The 21,919-nt window shown below is 41.4% G+C and overlaps 1 protein-coding gene across 12 annotated transcripts in view; it reads left to right on the forward strand.

The window, feature by feature from the left end:
* KMT2C (lysine methyltransferase 2C) overlaps nucleotides 1-21,919 on the forward strand; it is a 286,602-nt gene that overhangs the window by 97,429 nt on the left and 167,254 nt on the right. For 6 of the 12 annotated variants that reach the window (XM_021079123.2, XM_085005084.1, XM_021079122.2 and 3 more), the window contains 4 exons: nucleotides 7,112-7,250; nucleotides 13,325-13,525; nucleotides 17,096-17,244; nucleotides 18,814-18,923. In XM_021079123.2, the coding sequence (XP_020934782.2) occupies nucleotides 7,112-7,250; nucleotides 13,325-13,525; nucleotides 17,096-17,244; nucleotides 18,814-18,923 (599 nt within the window). Of the gene's footprint in view, nucleotides 1-7,108; nucleotides 7,251-13,324; nucleotides 13,526-17,095; nucleotides 17,245-18,813; nucleotides 18,924-21,919 lie in introns of all 12 variants that reach the window. The other 6 variants (XM_085005082.1, XM_021079130.2, XM_021079126.2 and 3 more) reach the window with 1 other exon arrangement.

A 21,919-nucleotide genomic window follows, 5' to 3' on the forward strand; every position in this document is an offset into this window, starting at 1 on the left:
GCCTCGTTCAGCTCATTAAGGATCCGACATTGCTATGAGCTGTGGTGTAGGTGGCAGACCAGATGCGGCTCAGATCTGGCATTGCTGTGGCTGTGGTGTAGGACGGCAGCTACAGCTCTGATTTGACCCCTAGCCTGGGAACTTCCATGTGCCGCAGGTGCGGCCGTAAAAATAAAAAAGACCAGAAAAAAAAAAAAAAAATAGGGTGTGTTGAAGGAATGTAACTGTGTTGGTAGAGGCCGTAATTGGACTCTGGAATATTTTTGACATCGTATAGGCTTATTACGCTTGCCATGTTGATAAATTTGCTGAATATGTTTGTAGGATACATACAGCCCTCTCTAAGAATTATTTAACCTTTGGGTGGAAAATTTCATAGTGTCCAAAGTCAAAATATTTTATTCCTGTGAACTTCTCTGTAAGGTAAACATTCTTTCTACTTTTTAATCTTATTCAGTAGTACTTAAATAAAGAGGAAAGTTCTGTATATTTAGCTTTTATCTCATATTCCAGATACTTAGCAAATGATTCCTCAGTAACAGGGTCCTAGTAAAATGCCGAACATTTCTGTTTACTATTAGTTTATTCATAAAACTCAGGTGCCACGATTGGCTGTTGTGCCGAGCAGTGTGCAGTAGTGGAAAGAACACCTTGGGCTTTGGATTTTGTATTCCCCCTTAGTTTCCCATTAGTTGTGTGCCCTCAGGCTTCTTGTTTAACTTTCAGACTTTAGTTTCCCTTTTTTTTTTTTTTTTTTGGTCTTTTTCCCATTTCTTGGGCTGCTCCCATGGCATATGAAGGTTCCCAGGCTAGGGGTCGAATTGGAGCTGCAGCCACCGGCCTACAACACAGCCACAGCAACTCGGCATCCGAGTTGCGTCTGCAAACTGCACCACAGCTCCTGGCAACACCGGATCCTTAACCCACTGAGGAAGGCCAGGGATGGAACCTGCAACCTCATGGTTCCTAGTCAGATTTGTTAAACACTGAGCCACAACGGGAACTCCTAGTTTCCTTTTTTTTAAAATGAGGATACTGTGGAGATCCACTCTGGTGCAGTGGGTTAAGAATCTGACTGTAGCACCTCAGGTTGTTGCGGAGGTGTAGGTTTAGACCATGGCCCAGTGCAGTGGGTTCAAGGATCCAGAGTTGCCATAGCTTCGGCATAGGTCACAGCTGTGGCTTGTAGTCAGTCTGGCCTGGGAGCTTCCTTATGCCTTGGGTGCAGCCATAAATAAGCAAATAAATAAATTAATGAAGATAACATGTCAGGTATTACTTTTAAAAGAGAAGAATTAAATGAGGGACCTATTAGATACATTGCTACCTGTCCTTTTTGTGTTAGCTGGGCTTCCTCCTAATACCTTTTGGAACCTTTGTAGGCTGTATTTCTCCCCTCTTCTTTTACTTCTCATCATACCTTGAACCTCCCATCATGACAGTTACTGTGTCCTGTTCTCACCACTTGCTGTTTCCTGAATAGATCCATTCAAGATAGGGATCCCGACTCTAGTTTTGTACTGTCTATCATTGGGATAGAATGTATGGTACCTAGTAATTACTCAAAGTTTTGTGTGGTAAAAAATCATTCTAAAGTAATGATTTATTAAATCCCCAGCAAAGAGCAAGGAGGGGCTAAATAAATGTTCTCTTTATTCCTGTTACTTCCCACAGTACAATCTAATAATACGTTCTCTGACTTGAGGAATTTGATCCTATCCAGTGAGGTGGAATTACATCGAGTGTGTGGATTCGGATCATCAGAGTAGCAGCCACATGCCTACACTTAACACAGACTCGGGGCATCAGGCCAAGGGCCCCGTGTATTATCTTTTCTGATCCTAAAGACAGTTTTGTAGTAGGTGCCATTAGCTGTCTTTTAAATGATTAGCAAACTGAAATTGAGACGAGGTCAAGCAGGTTGCCAAGGGCACAGTGCTCAGGGTAAATGACTGCGCTGTGATGCAGATTCTGGACCTCGTGATTCCAAGCCTCTGATTTTAACTGAGAGAGCACACCAGGCTTTGCTGTTCCTTTGAACTTTTTCATGTCGTAAAAGACTTTTTCACATCCCTTCATATTAAGGACATGTCGTAAAAAACTTTTTCATGTCCTTTCATATTAAGGATGGAGTAAGAGTCCTGGGAGGTGGAATGAATGGCATCGCGCAAAGGCAGGGCTGGAGCTGACTTACACGCTTGTGACCTTTGCGTCCACGGAGACCGGCCCCGCCCAGACGCGTGAAGTGCACGGGCTCTCCGGGTTCTCCTAGGCACCTCCCTACCTGAACAGGCTCTTTCGTGTAGTTACCGCCCACGTGTGACACCTGGTGGTTTGAGATGAAACACAAGTAGGTGAACCGACTAAAACCACACGCCCTCTGATCATCCGTTCATTGGAGAGGACTCCTCCTTTTCAGCACTAGAGCATTTGGTGACTAACTGGCATTGTCAGTGTTTTAGGTCAGCTTCAAAGTAAGGAGAAGGATACACTGGAGACTTTGTATCAAAGAAAAATAGAACACTTAAAAATTTTTTAACCTTAGAAAAAAGTATCTGCTTGTTTTAACTTGTGCAGTTTGGGTCTGTTGCCATTTGAACTAATACAACCCCATGAAAAGGCCAAAACTCTGCAGAGTGGCACAGTAGCTGAGTAGCTAGCTTTCTTGTGTTAGGTGCAAGTGCAGGATGGTGTTTAGGAGGCTTTTTCAGTAGTGAATGAAGATAACCCAGTACTGGCATCAGGGCTGGCTGCGCAGTTGTCTCTGGGCTCACAGTTATTTTGTCCAGAGTGTCTCTGGATGAAGTCTCTCTTCGGATATTGCCAGGTCATTTTCAGCTAGAGCAGGCTGTTTCACATTCTGCCGCCAGACTCTGCCCGTCTTTCCACGACTTGAGCTAGGGGAAGAGAGACACATGAACACTTGTTTAATTGTCCTGCCTCAACTTTGACGGATAGTGAGGTCTAACTTATTCAACTACATGAAGAGCAACAGCTCAAAAAGCTAGGGTCTATTTTTACATATAGTTTCACATATTTAGGGATACTGTTTTCTGTCTCTACTTTGTGGCTGGAGCTGTTTCCTAGGAAGCAGTCATAAGATTCTTCCTTATTTCATAAAAAACAAATGATGCAAACAACAAAATCCAAACCAAAAGTAAAACCGAAACGCAGCAATCCTGACTGTGTCTTTAGCAGATGCAGGTTAGGATCCTGGGCAGAGCCAGTGGTCATAGTAGCTGCATGAGCAAAGAGGTAGCCAGGTGACCTCTGAAAGCCTCCTTGCTTTGACATCCTCCTTGGGGATCAGGCCGGTTCCTGGTCCGTGTCTTCTTCTTCCTTTTTTGTTTTTTTATTTTTAAATCCCTTTGTCTGAATCTGTTGTTTTCCTCCCTCTGCAATTTCAGAAGGTCGTATACTTGCTTATGAGTCGCATTCCTGTTTAACCTTACCCTGTCCTTTGAGCTCCAAGGGGAAGTCAGTCGGGCGGACACACAGCCCTCTTACTTGCCCACCCTTAGTTATAAGCCATAAACCAAACTCTGCAAGTGGTTTAAGTGTTACTTGTTTCCTTTTGCAAGCGAGAAAAAGAAGGGACTGAGATTGTGCCTCAACTTGCCAGAAGTAAAATTTTGACTAGAGGCCGTAGTGGTTGATAGCAACACATTGAGAGCACACAGGCTGTACCCTCTTGGCGGGCCCATGATTTGGGGGTGCAGGCTAAATGGAGCAGCTCTTAGCAGAAGTGTGTTCCTACGGCAGAGTAACAGGACTCTTGTCCATTTGCCTCATTGTCTACAAGCTTCTGAGGCGTTCTTCTTACTCCTCTTTAATGGTTCCCGTCTCTTCTCTTGACTCGTACCCGTGCTTGTAACCTGGTGGTAGAAATGGTACAAAATGAGCATATCCCACATGCGCTCGGTGCATTTCTGGGCAGAAATGAAACACCTCTTTAAAGGTATTTTTCTGTATGGTCATTTTGTAGCACTTTGTTATAGGCAGCGAGAACCTCTCAAGCACTATTGCATTCCTTCCTGTCTTTGTTGGTAAAGGCACCAGAGGGCAGGCTGCGCAGAATAATCTCTGGCTGTCTCCAGATACTTGCCCTAGAGCTCCGGAGGCACGCAGCCTGCTTGCAGGTTATCGTGGGTCATGATCCTACCAAAGAGTTTGATGCAGCATAACAGGTGAGCCACTGCTCTCGCTGTTCTCATCACCTGCTCACCAGCCCACCTGCTTTACGTTTTTGTTAACGGTAGTTCCCCACACTTGATAACAGTTTTCTGTGTTAACTCAAGCATGGGTTAAACTGCTGTGCAGAGACCCTCAGATGTAGCAGTGGCTTAAATAAAACCTTCATTTTGCTTTCATGTAATGTTTCTGAGTGGGACATCTAGGCTGATGGGGTGGTTTTGCTCCCTGTGGTTGTTGATGGACCCACGTTCCTTCCAGCCTGTTTCTCTGCCCTCCCCTGGGGTGCTGTTCTTGTCTGCAGCATTGCAGCTGGGTTGCTGACATGTTCCTGGTCCAGTCTCTAGGAAAGAGGAGACATGATTTAGTCTGGAGCAAGTGCCTTCCTCTTTGGTGATGTAGAAGTTCATGGTTACTTCGGGTTGTATTCTGTTGGTGAGAACTTAACCTGCTCTAGCTGCAAAAGGGGTTGCAAATAAAGTCTACAGCTGAGCAGCTATGTGCCCTACTAAGGCATGAATAACACAAGAAAGAGAGGGCACATTTTTGTCCTTTGTCCATTTTTCTGTGTGCCTTGTTCATCTGTGGAGTTCTTTACATATTCTGGAGTTGAATACCTTTTTGAGGGCACAAAACACATGTATTTTCTTTCCATCTGTGATGTATTTTTAAATTTTGTCCATGGGGTCCTTTGTCATGTAGAAATTTAATATTTTATGTAGTCAAATTTGCAGGCCTTTTTATAATCCATCTTTGTTATAAATATGTTTTTTTGTAGATTTGATTCTGGGTACTCTATATCAATTTTGTGGCTGGGGTAGACAGGACAGACACCATGATTAATAGGCCCCACAAGCACTTAATTTATGGTCAACTTTTCTATTTCAATTTAAAACAGAAACATTATTTTAAATAGGAAAACCAAATCCATCTGTTGGATGCCTCATTTCATCATTAATTTTATGATCTGATGGGATTTACAGTTATTTCTAGTTATTTCTAACTAAAAAATTAATAGTTCTCAAAACTATTCATTTGTCAAACTAGTTCTGTAAAATTCATTTTGAATCTAGAAGACTTTGATAGTTGTAAAAATAAGGGAGTCATTGAAATGTCCATCTGAGAGGTGAGAGGTCACATTTGCCGCCAAAGTAAGTGTTCAGGCTGCTGGATGGGCCTTGCATGCAGCGAAAGTGTGGTCTGGGGGTCAGGAGGACGTTAGGGCCAGAGATGTTGCCGTAAAGATCAGTGAGACCAGAGGAGGTTGTTGAACTCTGGGTAATAATTAAGTGCTTCCTGGATGAGCACAGAAAGGCCGTACAGAGGCTGCACTCCCATTTAGAGGCCTAAGGAAGACAGCTGAAGGGACAGATGTGAGACCATTTAATCTTTGTTAACCTCATGAGATGTAGTAGCTTTCTAACTTTACAGAGAAGTGAATTAGCCTGAGAGAGAAGACTTCTACGTCACGTTGTCTGTGGTTGGTAGTGGGTGGAGGTGGTCCTTGAGAGCAGGTCCGAAGGACTCAGAGCCCGTGGTGATCCAGGACTGCGCTTAAGGGGTGGGGAGCATTTCATTGAGGAAGCTTAGTGAGGGGCCCCTGGATGGTTCTTTGGCCACCAGTGGGGGTCGAGAGAACAGTGCTGCGGGGGAGAGGATGGATGCCGTACGGGAGGGCTTATCTGCGGAAGAAGGTGTCGGGTTTGCCCCCCGCCCCGGTCCCATTGCAGGAAGTTTGGTGGTGAAAAGGAAGGAGAGAAAGCCTGGAGGAGCATGAAGGACTTTAAGCTGCTTGCCTTTTTGTTTGTTTGTTTGTTTGGGGATATGAGTCCAGGGAGGTCTAAGTAAACTCCCAGGTAGAAAAGCAGGATCCTGGAGAAGAAAGGTACTAGCCAGAGGTGGTAGTGTTTGAAGGGCCTCTCGGCATCTAGACTGCCTCCTAAGCAGGCATGTGTGAGGTGTTGTGTGGGGTTGGAGTCTTGAGGATAACTGAAAAAGGCAGTGGAGTCAGGATCATTTAGCTTTTAGAGTGGCTGATATTACAGGAGTTCCCGCTGTGGCACAGCGGGATTGACAGTCTCTGCAGCGGCAGGGACTCGGGTTCAGTCCTTGGCCTGGTGTAGTAGGTTAAAGATCCAGTTGCCACAGCTGTGGAGGAGGTCACAGCTCGGGATTGGATTGACTCGGGTTTGATCCAGGGCCCCAGGAACTCCATATGCCGCACGGCTGCCAAAAAAGAAAAAAAGATGATACTTTCAATTTATAAATTATGAAGAAACTTTTTTACAAGTCACATTAAAGTATATCTGTTCTATAGGTGAACTGCTATAATCCTGAAAATAAGGTTCTTAATGGTTATTACTAAGATTGAAACGTCTCTGTGAGTTCCCGTCATGGCTCAGTGGTTAATGAACCCGACTAATAGCCATGAGGATGCAGATTCGATCCCTGGCCCTGCTCATTGGGTTAAGGTTCTGGCATTGCTGTGAGCTGTGGTGTAGGTAGCAGATGAGGCTCGGATCCTGCGTTTATATATAAAAGCTTTTCTTGTGTTTCTTTTTTAGGGCTGTACCTGCAGCATATGGAAGTTTCCAGGCTAGGGGTTGAATCGGTGCTGTAGCTGCCAGCCTACACCACAGCCACAGCAACACAGGATCCGAGCCACATTTGTGACTTACACCACAGCTCACAGCAACGCCAGATCCTTAACCCACTGAGCGAGGCCAGGGGACTAAACTGTGACCTCGTGGATACTAGTCAGGTTTGTTTCCATTGCGCCACAACGGGAACTCCCTCTTGTGTTTATGGTTATTTGTTTACATTCTTTTTCCTTTATGATGTGTACTTTATAGATAAATAGACTAAAGATTGGTATAAATACATAATGACTTTTTATATTCTCTTGTTTACTATTAAGCAGAAATCAAAGAACAATCAGCAGAAGAGGATGCTGAAGCAGAAGTGGACAACAGCAAACAGCTGGTCCCAGCCCTTCAGCGCTCTGTGTCTGAGGAATCTGCAAGCTCCCTGGTCTCTGTTGGTGTCGAAGCCAAAATCAGGTTAGAGAATGAATGCAGGTGGTTTGGAGACTGGTGACAGGAGGAAGGGCAGTGAGTCGACTATAGAGGCAATTCAGAGTGCAAGCAGAGGATATGAGCTGGATGGAACTGCATTATTTCGCAGCTCTAAGCTTGAGGCTGATGGCTCTCTGTGTTGCTGGGTGGCAGAAGCCCATGGCTCAGTGCCTGTAGGGCGGAGGGCAGTCTGGCTCGGAGACTTCTCAGAGCAGAGTGGGGTGTCACCAGTACGCGGGTCCCACAGAAGGCACGTGTCTAAGGACTGGCTTCTGATTTACCTGTACATTTTAGTATTTATACTCTTGTTCTTTACCCTCTCTTCATTCTTTAAAAAAAGAAATGTAGGCTGTCACACCGTCTCTGTATATAATTCAGCTTTGAAGTTTTGTAAATTTTAGGTCTTATTTGGAAGACCTCAATAAAACGGAAATCATCCATCCACAGACTGTTCCTATCTTTTTAAAAAAATTTCTTTGTTACAGTCACTATCCAGTGTTCTGTCAGTTCCCATCTTCTTTAAGTGTTCTCTTTCTTTTGCTTTCGGCCTGTCTCTGCTCATTTTGTCCCGTGCTGGATTCTGCAGAGACTCCTTGACTCTGGTGTTGGAGTCCTCAGGTCGAGGGCCTCACCGTGTTTGCTGATGTTCCTTCTGATAGCAGAGACCTGGCTGAGTGCAGATGGACCCCACGTTTCTGTGTCCAGGGCTGACCTTTCTTTGAACTCGACGTTCCTAGCCATCGGTCTGCTTGACACCTCCTCTTGGAAGCGTACTAGTCTTCCAAGCCACTCTTGGTTCTGACCCTATGCCTTCCCCAGACCTTCTCCCCAGGATTTCTTCATCTCCACGAAGGATAACCAATATTCTTACAGTTGCTTAGACCAAAAACTTTTAAAGGTAATCCTTGATTTCTGTCCTTTTCCTCATATCCTTTTTTTTTTTTTTTGGCTGCATCCATGGCACATGTGTTTTTATGGGTCAGGAATCGAACCCTTGCCACAGCAGTGACAACTCCAGGTCCTTAATCTCCTGAAGGAACCACCAGCTCCTTTGTCCTAAATCGTGTCGCTTAGTTTTAGAAGATGCCCAGACAAGTACTTACCTCTTAACCTGGCTCCCATCCTCGTTCCCATCCCTGTTACTCAAGGAGATCGAAGGTCTCCACTTCCGCTTTCTACAGTCCAGATTGTTCTCGGCACAGTTGCAAAAGTGATTATTCTACAACCCAATTCAAGTTTCCTCCAAACTCTGTATGATGGCTGCCTCATATTTAAAGTAAAATTTTAAATTATATTAAAAATTTCAAACCCATACCATGTTCCAGATTTGGGGAAAGTTTTGAAAATGTTCAAAATGAAAGAGTAGGATGAAAAATAAATAAGACATAACCCCCCCCACATTTTAGCCACTGTTCCTGCTCCCCCCCCAATAGTTCATTTGATTGATTGTTTCCCGGAACCCCATGAAAACAATACCTTTTTTCTGCTTTTTCATTGCACTGATTAGTTGATTGATTATTTTTTCTATTAAGCATACCTTATATTTTATTTTTAAGATGGTTTCCCTTAAGACCCATGTTTCTTACCCTCTTGAATTTAATTTCGAAGGAATTTCAAACTTTCGGTTCTAATTGATTTCTTAGTCTTAGGCTATAAACGCTTTATCATATTTTCGTGTCTCTCTGCATCGGTCATCTAGCATTTCATTTCTAGTTATTTAAACATATACTTCCTTTTTGTTTTCTTTGTCTTGGCCCCAAACCTTTTTTTTTTTTTTTTTTTTTTGTCTTTTGTCTTTTTGTTGTTGTTGTTGTTGTTGCTATTTCTTCGGCCGCTCCCGCAGCATATGGAGATTCCCAGGCTAGGGGTTGAATCGGAGCTGTAGCCACCGGCCTACGCCAGAGGCACAGCAACGTGGGATCCCAGCCGTGTCTGCAACCTACACCACAGCTCACGGCAACGCTGGATCCTTAACCCACTGAGCAAGGGCAGGAACCGAACCCGCAACCTCATGGTTCCTAGTCGGATTCGTTAACCACTGCGCCGCGACGGGAACTCCCCCCAACCTTTTTATTTTTAAAAATTAATGTTTAATCTATATACAGTAAATCTCACCCATTTAGTGAGTCTTGATAGTTGTATACTGTCATATACCACAGCATGGTAAAGGACAGTTCCGTCGTTCTGAAAAAGCCCCTGACGCCCATTTGTTGTTGTCCTTGGTCCCATCTTCTCCCCTGGGCGGTCACTTACCTTCTTTCTGACCTGGAGCTCTGCCTATGCAGTTACACCGTGAATGGGATTGTAAAGTATATGTCCTTTTGATTCTGGGTTTTAGACTTAGTGTGATGCATTTGAAATTCATCTGTATCATTGTGTTTCTCAGTAGGTGGTTCCTTTTCTTTTTTTTTTTTTTTTTTTTTTTTTTTTTTTGTCTTTTTGCCTTTTCTTGGGCTGCTCCTGCAGCACGTGGAGGTTCCCAGGCTAGGGGTCTAATGAGAGCTGTAGCCGCCGGCCTATACCAGAGCCACAGCAACATGGGATCCAAGCCGCATCTGCAACCTACCCACAGTTCACGGCAACGCCGGATTCTTGACCCACTGAGCAAGGCCAGGGATCGAACCCGCAACCTCATGGTTCCTAGTTGGATTCGGTAACCACTGCGCCACGACGGGCACTCCAGTAGGTGTTTCCTTTTCATTGCTGAATAGGATTCTCCTTTAAGGAGGTGCCTGCTACAGCTTATCATTTCCCAGTTAAGGGTTATTTGGGTAGTTTCCAGTTTGGGGCATTTAGGGATAAAGTTGGTATGACGTTCACTTGCAGGTTTTGGTGTGACCATTAGGTTTTAATTTTACTTCTTATTTCAATTAGAAGTAATTGTTGAAAGAAAATGCCACAGTGTCTTCCAGTGTACCGATACAGTTTTACATTCCCGTTAACAGTGTGCATTGGAGCCACAGGACATTTCTTGTTGTGATTCAGCTGTACTCTTAGGGAAGCCCCAGGTTCTCTGGTCTCAGGGTCAGGTGTTCTTGGCGATAGTCACTGCCGCAGCCATGGGAGTCCTTAGTGGTCCGGGCCCAGGACCTGGTCTTGCTCCTCCTCCAGGGCAGAGGTCCACCCTCTCGCCTATTCTCTTCCTCCATCGCAGCTGGTCTTTTGTTTGTTCGTTTTCTTTTCATTTCTTTCTTTTTTTTGGCTTTTTAGGGCCACCCCTGCGGCATATGGAGGTTCCCAGGCTAGAGGTCGAATCGGATCTACAGCTGCCGGCCTATACCACAGCCACAGCAATGCCAGATGTGAGCCCTGTCTGCGACCGACACTACAGCTCACGGCAACACCGGATCCTTAACCCACCGAGCGAGGCCAGGGATCAAACCTGCAACCTCACAGTTCCTAGTCGGATTTGTTTCCGTTGTGCCACAATGGGAACAGCTGCAGCTGGTCTTTGCCATCGCAGGGTGAAGATATTTGCCATCCTTCTACCAGTGTAAGGTTTGGTTTCCCAGGGACAGTGGAGGAGAAAGGTGGGTGGGTCGTTGTGCCAGCCCCATATTGCCTGGTTCTCCTCCCAGGCTTGTCCCACGACCGGTGCATTCTCAGGACTCTTCGCCACACCATGAGCGCCTGGGGAGTGGGTTAAAATTCCCCATGTGTCTTCAGGTCCTGGGCGTACTGCTAGTCTCACACTTGGCTTTTAGCAGCCTGTTAAAGTTGTCAGTGAATTCTTAGCTTGCTTTATGACATCCAGTGGCCTCTTCCTCAGATTAAGCGAGTGCCTGTGTCTCCTCTCTTTTTGAAAGTGGCTTTCATTGAATTGCAGGTGATCGAGTTGTTCTGCGACTTGTGCAATCTGTTGTGTCCAAGAAAAGCAATTTTTTAAGATTGTCTGGAGAGCTTTTGTGTGACAGTGGGAGCAAAGCTCTTTACAACTTTCTACATCCAGAGCAGAAGCTAGGAATTTCCCTTGCACCGCACATGAAACTTTACAATAAATAACTCTGAAACATTTGACTGTCTTTACTTATTACTGCATCTCTTGCAACTTTGCCTAATTCTTCACAAATCTGAGTATGTCTTTGAAATATTTTTATTGAGGGTCTGTTGTGCAGTGAAATGTCTGAGGTCTTAAAGAAATGTGGGAATAATTTTAGTATACCTTCCCATTAGAGGGATGGTTTTGGATGTAAAATCGAAGGTTAAGGTATTTTTTTGTTAATACTTTGAAAGTATCGCTCCATTTCCTCATCAGTGTTCATCAGGCCGACGGCCATCTGATCGTCACAGGAAACGTTTCTAGGGGAAGAAACAAACTAGAATCAGGCCAGGCTGAAAGAAACACGAGTTAAAAGCTGAGAAGAGCAGAAATAAAATTTAAGAATTAGTAAGATACTGACAGAGAATATCAGTGTATATAGTATCCTTTAGGAAGAAAGAAAAACATTTTTCCCTATTTCATTTTTCTGAAACTAGATCACATTTGTGTGTGTGTGTGTGTGTGTGTGTGTGTCTCAGTATCAGTGGGCAGCACAGCTTATCATGAAATTGAAAGGGAATATTGGAAAAACTTAAACTGGTAACTTTTATAAACAGAAGTTAATTAGTTGAGAAGAAGTCCAGTATGAATTGAAGGTAAACATGACATGGAATGAAAATAGATTATTTCTGTGACCTGTTAATGTAAGGCATTATGAAAGTCCCTGGGGTGGACAGTAGAGAGGTAACAGTGGAAAGTCTAGTGCTTGAGAAGAAAGATCTGAGTAGAGCTGCCATAAATGTGAAGAGAAAATATATCCAGGAGGAGGAGTCCTTTTATTTACTTCTTTTATTTTTAAACTTTTATTTTAATTTTATTTTTTTTTATGGCTGCACCTGTGGCATATGGAAATTCCCAGGCTAGGGGTCAGATCGGAGCCACATCTGTGACCCACGCTGCAGCTCGTGGCAATGCTGGATCCTTAACCCACTGAGCGAGGTTAGGGATCGAACCTGCATTCTCATGGAGACTATGCTGGGTTCTGAACCCACTGAGCCACAGTGGGAACTCCTGAGTAGTCCTTTTAATTCTGTCCCCCCCCTCCCCCAAGATAAGATCCCTTGTTAAGTGTATACTCGGTAAGTATATGTTGTTTTTTGTTCTTTAACTTTTTAAATGGTTTCTTTTTAAAATAATTCATAGATCTTCTTGTTTAGAACAACTTTAAGTTTACAGAAAAATCAAGCAGATGGTATAGAGAATTTCCAAACCTCTGCCTGCCTCAATTTCCCCTGGTGTTAGCATCTTGCTTTAGTGTGATATGGCATATGGAAGCATGGCATGTGTTATAACTGATGAATCAGTATTGATACGTTATTATTCACTAAGATCCATCATTTACATTAGAGTTCATTCTTGGTGTTACATATGGTTGATAAATGTGTGATGCCATGTAGCTGCCATTAATTACAGTGCATTATAGAAATCGTTTCACTGCTCCATATATCCCGTGTCCCACCTCTTGATCACTTTCTCACCCCTCTTAAACCCTTTCAATCCCATATCCCCTTCTCTGTCTTTAATTACCCACATAAATTTATATCTTTTCTCTCTCAGTGTGTATGTTACACACTTATATCATGCATAAAGAATGTTCCATCAAGTGGTGAATAAAACTTGATCACCACTTGTTTTACAAAGCAGGGATATAATTAATTGAGTAGCCACTAAATCCTACCTTCTTCCCCAGCCTTAGCTTTACCTTTTTTTATTCCTTTTCAATACTTCATTTTTTTTAAATTTGGTTTAAAAGAAAATTGTTTCTCTAAGTGCAAGCTATAATTTTTTGATTTGATACGTTGACTACTTTTAATAATTGTGCAGTAGAAAAGTAGAATTACAAATGTGTAATTGTTGAACCTAATCTTTCTTATGGTATAGACATATTTAAATACTTAGGTTGTACTAAAGACATCATGTTTAATTTTAAAGTACAAGTGTTTTGCAGTTGTTTGGAACTGGAATAGTTAAATAAAAATCCTTCTCCTTACCTGTCTTCTTTACTCGTTATTTCTTCCAGTGAACAGCTCTGTGCTTTTTGTTATTGTGGTGAAAAAAGTTCATTGGGACAAGGAGACTTAAAACAGTTTCGAGTAACACCTGGATTTATTTTGCCATGGAAAAACCAGCCTTCTAACAAGAAGGACGTTGATGACAACAGCAATGGAACCTGTGAGAAAATACAAAACTCAGCACCACGAAAACAAAGGGGACAGAGAAAGTAAGCAATTTTGAATTTAAATGGTTTGAATGCAGTAAGACTATGTATTGTTTGTTTTCACCGCAGTGCCAAGGAATATACACATGCGGTGTCACTGAGCAGTTTATGTTTCCAACATTGATGGGATATTTTATGATTCACCATTAACCCAGCAAACACTCATTTTTCTCAACATTTCTTTCTTGTTTAAAAAAGAAAAGTTTATCTTAGTTGTATATTAACAAAAAAAAAGAAAACTGTAAAGAACATCATAAAAGCCTATAGTATGGGGACTCATGGAACTTAGCTCTAAATGGAATGAACATTTAATAATTAATAACGTCTTCCTTTCCCTTTTCTTAATAAGTTGTAAATAGTTTGTAAGACTATAATATAATAGAATGGCAAAACAAAAGTGGTTTTTACTACTCCTGTCCTTTATGTGTGATTTCTTTCTTTTATGATTCAGAGAATGTTGAACTGTCCTGGAAACTCTTATCATAACACGAAGGGTTAACTTTCTTCCTTTTAAATAATCCTATGCTGAGGATACCCTTAATGAAGTTCAAGAAGATGCTCTTTTTTCAAAAATGAAATAAGCATTTACATATGTTGTACACCTGGAACTAATATTACAAATCACCTGTATTTTAGCTACAACAAGAGTTTACTGAGGTATTTGTATAACTGTCTATGCATCTGTATTCATGGACATCATAGTTAGCCAAACTCCTATCTGATAGGCTTGCTTGTGGACTTAATATTTTTTGTTAGATGTTGCAGTTTTGTTTGAAGGCAGCCTTAGTGTGTGGACCTGTTTCTGGTAGTTGAAGGAGGAGACGTTTCTGTGGTTGAGGAGAAAGTGTAAAAATTAATTTCGCTTGGAAGGCTCCCCAGCTCTGCCCCCTGAGGATGGTGATGTAATCATCCGAGTGCTTATCTGGCTTTTATCCAGAGTTAAGTACTGAGGCATTGTTGTGTTGTGCTTATTTGATTGGCTCCTTCTTTTGGACTGCTGCCAATGCCTTGAAGCCCTGAAGTAGGAAATAAAACAATAACAAGAAGGACTCTTTTAAAAGAATTTAAGGTGGAACAGCTTAAGGAAGTTCTAGCAGAACCGCATTTAGAGTTTTGATGTTTTAAAGGCCATAGCTAGCTTTACCTTTGGTGATCAATTGAGAGTTCACATGGCAATGAAGTACATCAGAAGTCCTGCTGCACACTTAATCTGTCCATCAGTAATTAGGAAATTAATTGAGCTGGACCACAGTATGTCTCATATCCTCATGTTCTGCCTTGAATAACGGCAATTAATAAACACCTGTTCTGGGAAATACAGTTGGGCTTCATTTACTTATTTATTTTATAAGCTACGTTAGTTTTTAGTGAAAACTTTTATGAGCTACGATAATTATGTAAAAATAGCCTTGTTTAATGAAAGTCTTTATATACACTTAATTGTTTAACAAGTTGTTAAGTGATGATAATAAACCAGTTAATGGACCTCAGGAATAAAGCATGCTTAGAAAATTTGGTAATCATTTAAGGAGAGACAGTTAATTTAGCGTGATAATAATTTAAAATATTTATAAAATGTGTTATCCTAATGAATTACAGACCAGAAAAATAGCTAGTTGATTTTTTTTTTTTTAACTTGGAAAGGGGGTTTTTATTTTTATTTTATTTTTTGCCTTTTTTTTAGGGCCACACATGCAGCATATGGAAGTTCCTGGGCTAGGGGTAAATCTGAGCTACAGCTGCTGACCTACACCACAGCCACAACGAAGCGGGATCCGAGTCGCCTCTGCGACCTACACCACAGCTCATGGCAATGCCGGACCTTTAGCCCACAGAGTGAGGCCAGGGATCGAACCCATGTCCTTATGGATACTAATTGGGTTCATTTTCACTGAGCCACAGTGAGAACTCCAGAAAGAAGGTTTTAAAAGTAGTTTTTCCCTCATGGTGCATAAATGTAAGAATATTTAATCAAGGATTCTTTTCCTCTTCACTTTTTTTTTAGACTTAAAATTTGGGGGATGTTACGTGTTTTAGCTGACTTCTCTAGATGTTCTTTCCTGAGTTGGGCTCCTGGCATCCTTAGGGTTGTCATCAGCATCTTACTGACATGTTGTATAAGTACACACTGGTCCCAGAACTGGAAGGTGAAATTGGAGTATCCTACTGGTTAGGAGCTGGTTAGTCATTCTATGGGCTTTTATACCCGTCCCCCAGCAAATACTGGTGCAAAGAAAGTATGTTAAAACAATACTTTCATCTTTATAGATGAACTGTTTGTCTTTTTTTCCTCCCAATAAATTAGCAGCGATTAATATTAAAGATGTATTTATAGCAGTGGTGGTTATATCTGTATTGAGGTTTGTTCTCATTTCACTTTGCGCATTTATAAAAATGAGAATTTCAAGTTAGCCTAGCATGCTAAACTTTCTAAAAAAAAATGAGTCTGTGCATTTCTAATACTAAACATAAAATATACTCGTTATTTTTATATGGTTTGATATTCAAATGTATTGATTGAAATATGTTAATACTTTTTTTCTTTCAATGATTCCAGGTATAAAAAAGTTTAGTACCCTGGTCATTGTGCTGATTTTCTCTTAATAGGAATCATGATAAATATCCAGCATACAGAAGTGCAGTGAGTTATGATCTATATTCAATAGTGATTTAATCAAGAACTATGATCAGGTTAAATACTGTGACATCAGGAGAACATTAAAGTTTTAGTGCCGGTCATCTGATTGCCGGTGTTTAATGTTAGACACAGTGGTATTCCCTGTTTGCATAACGATCTCAGTGTCTGAAGGTCTAGTGCTTTAAAAATCTGCAATCTCCTATATGTTGCATACCTTATTCAGTCTTCGTTTTTATAAGGTATTTCTTGCTCTTACGCTGTTTTCCTTATTCCCAAGTCACTAGTAGCTGTTTTGTGTTTGCTTTTTACTTGTGGTTTGTGAGGTAAAGTCTTAGCAGAGGGTACTTGCAGCGTCATGCCGCAGTCCAGCTGTCGAGATTGTTGCGGGACCGTGAGAAAGCTCCTGCTGACCGTTCCACTCCCACCGCCTCCCTCCTCAGTCGTGTAGTGGGTTTTCATTTCCCCTGGGAAATAACCTTTTCTTTATATAAAATTAACTGCCAGTTCTGTTGGGGTAGTCCTCACTTATCATAAAGCAAATGAAACTTTTTTTGATTGATCAAGCTATGTTTTTTAAACATTTTAAGTAAGGCCAAAGGGAATACTCATTTCATGTGATAAAATATGGTTCCTGACTAGAATATTAGAATGTCACTTAAAAAAATTGTGGAATGGCAAAACAAGCCTGTGGCTAATTTGTATTACTTCCTTATGGATGTGGAGACTTTTCTTTTTTAGTTGTTGCTTATGTGACATAATATAGCTACCCAGTATTATATTTCTACTATGAATAATAACATATATTCTAAAAGTTGTCTTATGACAGATTATGCCTAATAAATTAAAATTGATTTTGGCAGTACATTAAGTCACTGTGAAACAAAACAGTTTTCTATATGATATCACTTTCACATCTGTCTTATTTTATTTTCCAGGGAACGATCTCCTCAGCAGAATATAGTGTCTTGTGTAAGTGTAAGCACTCAGACTGCTTCAGATGATCAGGCTGGTAAATTATGGGATGAACTCAGTCTGGTTGGCCTTCCAGATGCCATTGATGTCCAAGCCTTATTTGATCCTACAGGTATGAGCCAGTCTGCAATAATAACTGCCTCTTGATTCTTTTTTTTTTTTAAATTTATTTATTATTATTATGTTTTTTTCTTTTTGTCTTTTAGGGCCGCACCAGTGGCAAATGGAGGTTCCCAGGCTAGGGGTCGAATTAGAGCTATTAGCCGCTGGCCTATGCCACAGCCACAGCAACGAAAGATCTGAGCCACATCTTCTACCTCCATCATAGCTCACGGCAACCCCAGATCCTTAACCCACTGAGTGAGGCTAGGGATCAAACCCGTGTCCTCATGGATGCTAGTCAGCTTCATTAACCACTGAGCCACGACAGGAACTCCAGCTGCCTCTTGATTCTGTAAACGTTTTTATTTTAGTGAATTACCAACCTAATAGTAAATACCTTTCATCTGTAAATGCTTATGATCATGTCGTAAAAATTGTCATTAAATATGCCCGTGTAGGTAAAACAAATTCTCTAATTATGTTTAACTAGTTTATTTAGCATCTACACAGGGCCATCACTGAGCTGGATACTTTTATAAATATTTGTGTTTACTGTTGTGTAGACGTCAGTGTTATGGAGATCTGACAACTAGGGAAAGAGAAATTTAATTTAATTTAATTTAATTTATTTATTTATTGTCATTTTGGGCCTTTTTCTTGAGCTGCTCCCGCAGCATATGGAGGTTCACAGGCTAGGGGTCTAATCGGAACCACAGCCACCGGCCTTCGCCACAGCCACGCAGGATCTGATTCGTGTCTGCAACCTACACCACAGCTCATGGCAACGCCGGATCCTTAACCTTCTGAGCGAGGCCAGGGATTGAACCCGCAATCCCGTGGTTCCTAGTCGGATTCGTTAACCACTGCGCCATGACGGGAACTCCAGGGGAAAGAGAAATTTTAAAGGGATCTGTGAAAACTTGGGCAACGTCTGGTGAAGGACAATAGATCTTAGCCATATGGGTGTCTTATTACTGCAGTGTCATAACCCATACTCATGATATATTGCTGTTTGGTTTTGAGTAAATTGCATCCCTCAGGTGAACTGCATATCATTGTCCAGGTGCCCTCAGATAGAGAATTTAAAGAGTTATTGATGATTGACATGGGGTCTTGATGTGGGATGGAGTAGAATAGCTTTGTGAAGCTTATTTGTCATAAGCAAAATATTAAATAATTTTCCTTTATATTTTATGTAAGTATACCAATAAAATAGAGTCATCTCTAAATAAAATGTCTAGAAACTAATTTCTTTGTTAAAGAAATAGTCACTGATGTGCTGATTCTCAAACTATTGGATGCATCACAGTCACTGGGATGGCTTGTTAACACGTAGATTTCTAGTCACCAGAATAGGAATGTTTGATTCAGTAGGTCTTGGTTGTGACCTGAAATTTGCATTTATAGCAAGTTTCCAGATGATACATTTTGAGTAGGCCTGCTTTAGTAGGATCACAAATACAGAATGTCATTGTATAGTCACACTTCAGAGTTGATTTGGGCATTGTACGTCTTTCCTTATTGATGTTAATATGTTTAATGTTTATTCCTTTGCTTCTTTTCACTTTAACCATTTTAGGCACTTGTTGGGCTCATCACCGCTGTGTGGAGTGGTCACTGGGGGTGTGCCAGATGGAAGAACCATTGCTAGTTAACGTGGACAGAGCTGTTGTCTCAGGGAGCACAGAAGTAAGTAGAAGAAACACACATTAACCACAGTCGTAAAACTGTTTATAACCTCAGTTATCAAAACGTTTAGTATGTCAACATAAAGATCCACTTGCAAGAATTAATTATTAAATGATTATTATAAATGTAAAAACCCTTAAAATAAGAAATTTTTAATTTATATGCAAGAGTAGATTGTGCAAACCACTAAAATATAATATGTTACGTTGTGCAATAAACAAAAATCCTTATTTTACATTTAAGTCAGAAATTTACATTTTAGAAATGGGAATTACTTATGTACTTACATATCTTACTCTTTAATACAAAACTCTTTGATGAAGATTTAAAATGAGAGAGACAGGATTTGGCAGGTCTTTAGTCCATAATGTGGGCTCGCCGTATTTGCTGCTTTAAAAATTGATTGAAATATTTCTTTCCAGTCAAGTTGGCAATGCAGTTTGTCTTTTGGCACTATCCCAAAGTAATATCATATACATAGTCTGCCATCTTCGAAAGCTTTCGCTGTGATTTTCATGTGATTTTGACTTGAGAAGTAAATGCAGTGTTTGGCTTCCATCTGTAAAGGCAACAAGCCCTATGAACGGAAACTGCTTTTCTGCCTACAATTTCCCTTTTGTTTTTGACAAATGTATTTGGGAGGAGTGAAATAGCCCTTCCAGAGGAATATTAAAAGTGATTTTTTTTTTTACCATAGAAATTACATGGGCTTTATTAGGTTTAATATAGGTAAAACTTTGAAAAGCAGAGTTGAGGCAAGGACTTAGATTTAAGTAATTACTCAATTATTATAACATTTGCTCTTTACTCCGATGATCAAAATGGCCTAATTTATGTAGATAAGTAACTCTCACTCCAAGATTAGTCACATTAAAGTGTTTGTTTTAGAAATGGGACTTTACATTTAAAGGTATATTTTACCAAATCTTGAACAATAAATGCACAATAGTAAATTCCAGAGTGTGAACACACCCAGATGGCCAGATCACAACCTTGATAGATCAGTGGGTGCTGTTTTTTCCATGAGCTACTGCTTTAGAAGTAGTTCTGGGGATTCCTGAAGTGGTGCAGTAGGTTAAGGATCTGGTGTTGTGTCTGCAGCAGCTCAGGTTGTTGCAGAGGCGTGGGTTCGATCCCTGGCCTGGGATATATCCCTGGTCTTCCATTTGTGGCAAGTGCCACCCAAAAAAGGAACAGGTGGTTTTGGAATATTTTGTAACAGTGGAAAGTATTTTAGGAAAGGCAGTGATCAAGGGAGAAAATGAAGTTTGTGGTGTTGGATTGCCACACTGTAACCACACATTTTGATAAAGCTGTGGGGAAATAGGCACTCTTACACCTCGTTGGTGGGAATGCAGATTGTACATGTCTTCTGGAGGGACATTTGACAACGCCTAATAGACTCCGGAGGTGCTTATCTTTTGACCTTTTTGAGAATCTGTCCTAAAAATACTCCCCCAATTAAAGAAGAAAACATGTGCTGTTAAAAGTTAATAATTGCAACATTGTTTAATTTGTAAAATATTAGGAACCACCTGAATGAGCACCCAGAATGGAATGGTTGAGTAAACTGTGATTTGATTCATACACGGAGTATGGTGCAGCTGTAAGAAGGCTGAGGGGTATCTTTATGAACTAGTGGGAAGTCATTTCCAATATATACTTGGAAGTGGAAGAAAAAGTACATATGCCCGTTTATGGTGGGCAGCGTTTATGTAGGAAGGAGTGAGATGGAAGAAAATATACGTACACATGCCCATCTGTGGACAAGAATAAAGGAAGGGTAAACAAGAAACAAGAGATTGGTTACCTATGGAAGGTGGGTCAGAAAGCAGTGTAAAGAAGATGGGAACAGAATCGGGGCTGCAGGGATGAGGCATGGCAGCACTTCTCAGATAGGTCTTTGCACAGCTCTGACTCTTGGAGCCACAGAAACATTTCACCTACCCCCTAAATAAACAGTTGCAACCATCTGGGCATTGGGAGAACCCAAAACGGAGTAGCAGAATTCACACTGAAGGGAGTAGGGAAGGAACTCAGCACCTGGAAAGCCAGCAGTGTCGTGACTGGATACCCGTAAAGTTGAAGGGACAAGAGCAGCTCATACATGTGCAGTCTAGCAAGTAAATGTATTTCTCACAGGGACGCTTAGCCGTTCTGAAAACAGGCATGTAGTTGAACAAGAAAGTGTATGGTAGACAGTGAAAAGTAGGCTTTGTGTATTTTATCTTATGGTATTTTACTTTTTTGGTCTTTTGTCTTTTTAGGGCTACATATGCGGCACATGGAGGTTCCCAGACTAGGAGTCAATTGCATCTGCTGCTGCCGGCCTACACCACAGCCACAGCAACACGAGATCCAGCCTCATCTGCGAGCTACACTACAGCTCACAGCAACACCAGATCTTTAACCCACTGAGTGGGGCCAGGGATCGAACCCACATCCTCATGGATGCCAGTCGGGTTTGTTAACCACTGAGACACAATGGGAACTCCCAGAAGTAGGTTTTTAAGGCTAGAGAAAGGAGCTGCAAATAAGGAAAGGCAAAAATGAATTTTGTGGTGTTGGAGTGAAATAGGAGTAGCAATATGAACTCAGGGTTGTTAATATTTATATGGGCAGATACAGACGTATAGGTATGTGTACAGGTATGCATGTGTTTATCTCCTAGCTCTGTCCCCTTGGAAGCCGTGACCTCTAGTAGCCGTGAGCACACCCAGTGCTCAGATCTTGGTTTCTCACCCATGTTCTCCAATAGAAGAGACCAGGGCTCTGTGAAAAGTGGTTCATGGTGCAGGGAAATGCAAGAAAGTGAGGCAGTTCTGAAATCAGGCATGTAGTTGAACAAGAAAGCACAGAAGCCAGCCTGAAGGAGCTCCTAAGAGTTGCCCAGTTTGAGCAATAACCAAAAAAAGAGTGATAGTATTGCGTTACTATCTGTGGAATGATCCACACTGATAAATCAATAGGTAAATACACGCGTGGTGTAGGTCAAG

The sequence above is a fragment of the Sus scrofa genome, chromosome 18, assembly GCF_054392235.1.
Source record: "Sus scrofa isolate SSC_HxYL_T2T_F1_AM1 chromosome 18, Sscrofa_HxYL_maternal_Yorkshire_Landrace_v2.0, whole genome shotgun sequence".
In the NCBI taxonomy this organism is placed as follows: Eukaryota; Metazoa; Chordata; class Mammalia; order Artiodactyla; family Suidae; genus Sus; species Sus scrofa.